This window comes from Sinocyclocheilus anshuiensis, unplaced genomic scaffold (genome assembly GCF_001515605.1).
Source record: "Sinocyclocheilus anshuiensis isolate Anshui unplaced genomic scaffold, SAMN03320099.WGS_v1.1 scaffold1184, whole genome shotgun sequence".
NCBI lineage: Eukaryota > Metazoa > Chordata > Actinopteri > Cypriniformes > Cyprinidae > Sinocyclocheilus > Sinocyclocheilus anshuiensis.
This window is the reverse complement of record NW_015547647.1, coordinates 1,505,551-1,512,251: the sequence shown is the minus strand read 5'-3', so window position 1 is coordinate 1,512,251 and position 6,701 is coordinate 1,505,551. Positions and strand designations below refer to the sequence as shown.

The 6,701-nt window shown below is 34.8% G+C and overlaps 1 protein-coding gene across 4 annotated transcripts in view; it reads right to left on the bottom strand.

Moving 5' to 3' along the window:
- The window catches only part of LOC107701959 (collagen and calcium-binding EGF domain-containing protein 1), a 63,896-nt gene that overhangs the window by 9,648 nt on the left and 47,547 nt on the right, over nucleotides 1–6,701 (bottom strand). For all 4 annotated transcript variants that reach the window (XR_001635715.1, XM_016504126.1, XM_016504124.1 and 1 more), the window contains 3 exons: nucleotides 3,868–3,974; nucleotides 1,046–1,154; nucleotides 817–956 (listed from right to left, as the gene is read on the bottom strand). Coding sequence is in view for 3 of the 4 variants with exons in the window: in XM_016504126.1 (XP_016359612.1) it covers nucleotides 817–956; nucleotides 1,046–1,154; nucleotides 3,868–3,974 (356 nt within the window). In the remaining variant the exon portion in view is untranslated. The remainder of the gene's footprint in view (nucleotides 1–816; nucleotides 957–1,045; nucleotides 1,155–3,867; nucleotides 3,975–6,701) is intronic.

The window sequence follows — 6,701 nt, the reverse complement described above, 5'->3', positions numbered from 1 at the left end:
TATATATATATATATATATATATATAAAATACTAAAAGAACACTGATTATATTATAGTTTTATGTATTATTTTACTAAACAAATTGCTACATAATAAAAAACATATATGAATTCTTATGTTATTATTAATAATTTAAAAAATATATTTTAGCTTATATACCCCCATCGTTTCGAAAGCGGCTTTACAGAAAACAGTGTCTTAGTTTTCAAGTGAGGGCGACTGTTACAAGAAAAAAAATAATATTTTGCAAATACTGTTTACTTTCATGTCATTTAGCTCCTTCAGGTGTCAACAGGTCTTTATTCGAGGTCTCAAGGGTCATTTAACAGTGACAGGTCTGTGTGTTATAGGAGGACTAGAACTAAACCTTAGCAGGAAAGTAGATTTCCAGGCATAGAATAGAGCAACCCCTGCATTACATCCTTGAACCTGCTTTAGTACATCCTTTAGTAAGTCATAATAAATGTGGACACCCATCGAGACTCATATTAAAGAATGTAAACCACAGGCCATCCAGATGTCACAAGATAGATGCTGAGCCAAAGTGAGTTATCTTCATAGAGCTTAATGGCGCAGCAGAGACAAACGACACTGGAAAACAACACCAATGCAGTGTGTCCAAAGCGAAACATCAAGAATTAATGGAGCAGTGCAATCAGATTATGTGCTTATGCTAGGCTAAATATTATAATTATTACAGATGCAGGAGAATGAACTACACATAAGTCCTCAAATCTGACACTTCAGATACTGATTACAGCTGATAATACATGGTTTATGAAGCTTCTAGGTTACTTATAAAGACTTATACTTACCACTTGGCCACGGCGTCCCTGTTTGATATGCGACAGGTCTGGTGAGGGTCCCATGGGCCCCATGTCGCCTCTGGGACCAGGCATGCCTGGTGGCCCCATTTGTCCTGGGGGACCAGGGGAACCTCTGGGCCCTGGGCTCCCTGAGAGAGACATAAAAAGTGACAGGTTTACAGAAGAATGGAATTAGGAAAAGAATGGAGAAAATAAACAGCATATTAACAAAGCTCACCTGCAGGCCCAGGTGGCCCTGGAGGTCCAGGTAAGAACGAATGTGTCATCATCATCTTTTCATTGGTCATCTGTTTATTGACCTCTGTGCTGCTTGGCAATACGGCAATCTGAGGAAAGGAGAGTTATACAAAACAAGCGGATCATCCAGGGTCTCGCTGTTTCTTGCACTACAGGACTGGAAAAGACTGAACAGAAACATGACATGCACTAGTTTTTTGGTTCTGAAGCTCAATAAACCAAGAATGCAAGATTAACAGTCAGTTTTACAAGAATAGTAATCCATAGATGAAAATAAATGTCATTATTTGCTCCCTCTTATGCTGATCCAAACCCAATATGCTGTTATTTATTTTCTGTGGTAAGAATCTTCAAGAAAGAATCTTCATGCTGCTCTAAAATAAAATAAAATAAAATAGTAAAATAAAAATGATCAAATTAAATAAAACAAATATATAATAAAATTGAATAAAATGACAAATTAAATAAAAAAATAAATAAAAAATAAAATGACAACAATAAAATTAAATAAACATGAAAAAAATAAAAATAAAGAAACAAATAAATAAAGGGCTTGGGAATAAAGAGCACAAGCCCAATGGAGATTTTTTGACAGACATGTCACTATGAATGATTGTTCTTTAAGACTGGTCCTAACTTTTTTGAAACTCTTGCATTATAACATAGCTTGGACTAACTTGAATCTGAAAAATAAGACTTCTTACCCCTTGGCTAACTGCTAGTTGGTCAAACTAGTTCTTAAGACACCATCTTAACATAGTGGCTAAGTTTATGCAACTAGCCCCTGATTATTCAGCGACATAACTGAGTAAATTTGGTTAAACTAATCCTTTAAGAAAACGTATAAGGACGTTACTGTCACCTGATAGCAACTAATCTGACAGGAGGGAATGGCTAAAATATATAATATTACAAGGTAAATAAGAGAATTATAATTTAAACCAAAGTAACGTGAGCATGTAATATGATCTATAAACTGTAACATCTGTGTACATGCTGTTCGCAAAAACAGGAAATCTCTGAATTATTCAACTTGGTGCATGGACTGAGATCAGTGCCTGTCTTTTCCAAGTGTTCTTCGCAGAGTATTTCACTTCAAAGGACTCACTGGAAGTATCCATTACCTTCTAACCTCTGGACATCAGCACACGCACACACACACACACACACACACACACACACGTTTACTTAGCTATCTAAATGGGGACATTCCATAGGCCTAATTGTTTTTCTACTGTACAGACCGTATATTCTATTGCCCTACACCAACCCTACACCTAAACCTACCCCTTACAGCAAACTTTCTGCATTTTTACAATTTAAATTTTTTTTTTTATTTTTATACCAGTTTTACAAATGAGGACGTCCCCAAAGGGAGACACACACACACACACACACACACACACACACACACACACACACACACACAGACCTTTGAGGTATCGCCACACACAGTAGATACAGCCCTAGGCCTAGTGCATAAATCTGTGTAAGTGTCTGTGTCCAGCCCTTTGCAAGCAATTTAAATCTCATTTGTCATTGTTTCTGGTTTTGATTTGTGTCGGACTGCACATATTTCAATCCCACGTTGCACCGAGTGCCAATGTCAACCACTTATGATGCTGCGAGAGATTAGCAGAATTATGTGCTGTGAAGAACAGTCCATTTTGAATAAAAGATCTGCAGATGAACTAAAACACTACAGTTCTGTTCCAAAACCTAGGAAACATTGCAGTCAAATGCCTACACAGTAAACTACCTCCTAAAGCACAATCCTAACAGTTATTAAACCTCATAAATGACTGATTTAGTACCAACGCAATAGTCTTTGCACTAAAATAGTATACTATGAATTTCACTTACATTTTTATATTGATATATTACACACCGACCACAAACTTTTTGAACACGCTGAATTACATACTGACCAAAAAATATTTATATAATTATTTAAAATGTATTAAAATTTTTATATAATTATTACATTTTTATCATCATGGGTTAAATTTAACTGAGCTTGTCACATTGCATTCTGGAACTGCATTCTCCAAAAAGGCATCTTAAAAGGTAAAAATAATTTCACAGTTACTATACACAGTTATTATAATATAACATAATATATAATATAAAATAATATATACTATAATATAATATAATAATATTTTAAACTGAAAAAAAAAAAAAACATTAATAAATCTAAAAATACATTAATAATAAATAAAACATGAGCAAACCAATATAACCTTTTCCAAACAAAGCAATAGGTGGGAAATTAAAACAATGGACAGAAAAAAAAACCATTTGTAACAATCATATCAATGTTTTTGTGTCACCTTCTCATAAAACCATAAGTCTAGCCTCACTCTCACTAGTTCGTCACATTTTTTACTCTAAATTTTTTCCCTCATAGTCTGCTGGACCACATGCACAAGAGCTATATATCATGCCGTGACCATGAGGGTGCTGAGTGGATTTGTTGACAGTCTCGCTTTGACTGCAGCCCGTCTAAACCGCATCACTGCATTCAACGTGATTTACTAGCCTGCAGCAAGGACAGACATAAGTCACACCACCAGATTGCTCAGCCATTCAGCCCGTGTTTTATCGCTTTTTATTTTGCCTATAAAGTCACCAACACATCCCTGAAGACTTGTATAACCTGAGTCTGACTTGCTTGTGAAACATTGGCAGGTAGGTTCTCGTTGGGTCGGCTCACGTCTATGAATGAGAACATGCATATAAAAGGAAATCTGCTGCTCGTTTTAGCGAATAAGCCTTGCAGGTGAAACTGGAAAAGGGCACCTTCTGTTTGAGTTGGAGAACGGTCATCTTCATCTGATGGAAGTCTTCACATGTGGCCGAGCACGTTCCTTCTTTCATGACATTGTCTGATTTCTCAAACAGTGGAGCTGCAAAGAAACAACATCAATGTGGAGCTTAAGGAAGGTTGTTGGACAAAACCAAAATGAATCAGCTAAGTGAAAAAGTCAATCCATGATGGAAAGAGATGAAAGAATTGTTATTGAATTATTAATATACATTACTGATGCAATAAAAAAAGTTCACAATTAAAGCATTTCAAACTCATTAAAAATGGACCATGTGTCTGTATTTTTATGCATAGTGTGTTGTATCTTAGCTTAGCAATATGCTAACATCAAATTTCAACTAATTCAAATGTCGACAATTGTGAAAAAGAAGTACATTTTAGCATACTTTTAAAAAGAGAAATAACATACTTTAAAATAATATACTTAAGTGCGAGTAGAATGTAATGTTTTTGGACACTTAATTGCATATTATTTATAATTAAGTTAAAATATCATAGTTTAAATTTATATTAAATGCAATTAGTTAAGAGTGCTTTTTGACCCACTTAAGCATGTAATTTCAATTAATTCCTTATTGTCTTTGAAATATTATACGTGCACTGCCAAATTTACTGACAAGCATTTATGGTAAACTAAAATATACTTTAATGTAATTTCTACTGAAACTTGTGTGTCATGTATTTAAATATATTTGAAATTACACATTGTCAATGAAGTTGCAATTTAGTAGATTTAAAATATTAACTTTAAATGCAATATCAAACAACACGATGTGCTTTAGTATGTTTGTCAACATCAAAATAAGTGCACTTTAAAGCACTGACAAAAGATTATTAAAACAATGAACTGTTTTAATAACATTTTAACAAAGTGCACTTTTTAAAAGTGTACTGTTTAAGTACACTTAGGTGGCCTTTTATTTCTTTCATATTATATCTGCAAGTACATTAAAAAAAACAAATTTTTAAGACTGGAAATTCAAGTGCACATTCAATACAATTAAGTGCACTTCAAAAGGGGAATCTCAAATATGTGGTGTGTTTAGCTGTTGCCTCTGTAGAGTGTTCTAAATCAAAAGCTTATGAGATTCCATTTCAGTTAGTGTACTGCCTGCAGTCAGTAGGCATCAAGGCAGCTCACTAAGTTTTGTAACAGAGCTAAAGCTTCCATTAAAATGTGTCATAAACTTATAACAGGGATCTGAAGTCTTGCTCAGGGTCACAATGGAGGCTCATTCCATACATGAATCATCAGAAACATACTAGCTCCTCATCAGAATGTACTAACTACTGTCATTCCTGTCAAAAGTCTGCCGAGTTATATCACAATCTCTTTAAAACTCCTACAGCTTAGTTTGACTCATAGCCGATAACCTCTTATGATCCACACACTGTAACCTCAGTGGTCTGGAATTCCCAGAATTCCTTTTTCGTACATCTGGATTGTTGCACGCCCAAATGCCCTGAAAGGTCATCTTATTTTGCGCTCAAATTGACCCAAAAGAGAGGAAACAGCAGACAGAAAACTCTGAATGACTGATACACTCCACAAGAAAGCCTAAAAGTAGATAGACAGAGGAGTGGAGAGGAAGGAGTGATTGATGCTAATGCTAACCGCTAGCTGGTGTCCCAAGTCATTAACCGCGAGGGGTCAGTGGACTTCCTGCAGGGAGATAGGAAGTAATGTCTTATAAATGTGTCAAACCAGAAGAGGCTGCAGAATGGATTTTTTTGTTAATAGTGAGGAGATTAAGAGCTAAACCATATCTAACATGAAATTAATGGCCCTAAAAATTATATATACACTGAACAAAATTATAAATGCAACACTTTTGTTGTTCATGAGCTGAACTCAAAGTGAAAGAAAACACACTAAATGCGCACACGCACTAGTCTAGACTTCACGTAATGTATGCGTGCGCTCTGTAGGGTTGTTTTGAATGGTTTTTGCAAAATACTCGATAATGTCAAATCGCACATCGTTAAAACAACAATTACGTTATTATCGCAGACGATATATATCGCACACCCCTACTGCCCATACCATAACCCCACTGCCACTATTTATACATATTAATAATATTTAATAATACTAAATAAATAAATTTTTGTCATGATTTTTAAGAATTGTAATAATAATTGTAATTGTATCTGCAAAATGTTAATTATTTTACCAAAATAAGAGGAATCATACAAAATGCATGTTATTTTTTATTTAGTACTGACCTGAATAAGATATTTCACATAAAAGACATTTACATATAGTCCATAAGAGAAAATAGTTGAATTTATAACAATAACAATTTACATACGCTTGATTCTTAATACGGTGTTGTTACCTGGATGATTCACAGCTGTTTTTTGTTTTGTGATAGTTGTTCATGAGTCCCTTGTTTGTCCTGAACGGTTAAACTGCCTGCTGTTCTTCAGAAAAATCCTTCAGGTCCCACAAATTCTTTGGTTTTCCAGAATCTTTTGCATTTTTGAACCCTTTCCAACAATGACTGTATGATTTGGAGATCCATCTTTTCACACTAAGGACAACTGAGGGACATGCAACTATTACAAAAAGTTAGGGATAAACGGAAATGAAAATTCTGGCCCGAAACCGAGAATTCTGGATGCACTTGGCTGAAAACTGAAACAGTGTGCTAATGCAAACAGGAACAAGTATACTACATAGAAATTTACTGTCGAAATTTTGGTGCATCCCTACAAAAAGTTCAAATACTCACTGATGCTCCAGAAGGAAACACAATGCATTAAAGGGGTCATATGATGCGATTTCAAGTTTTCCTTTGTCTTT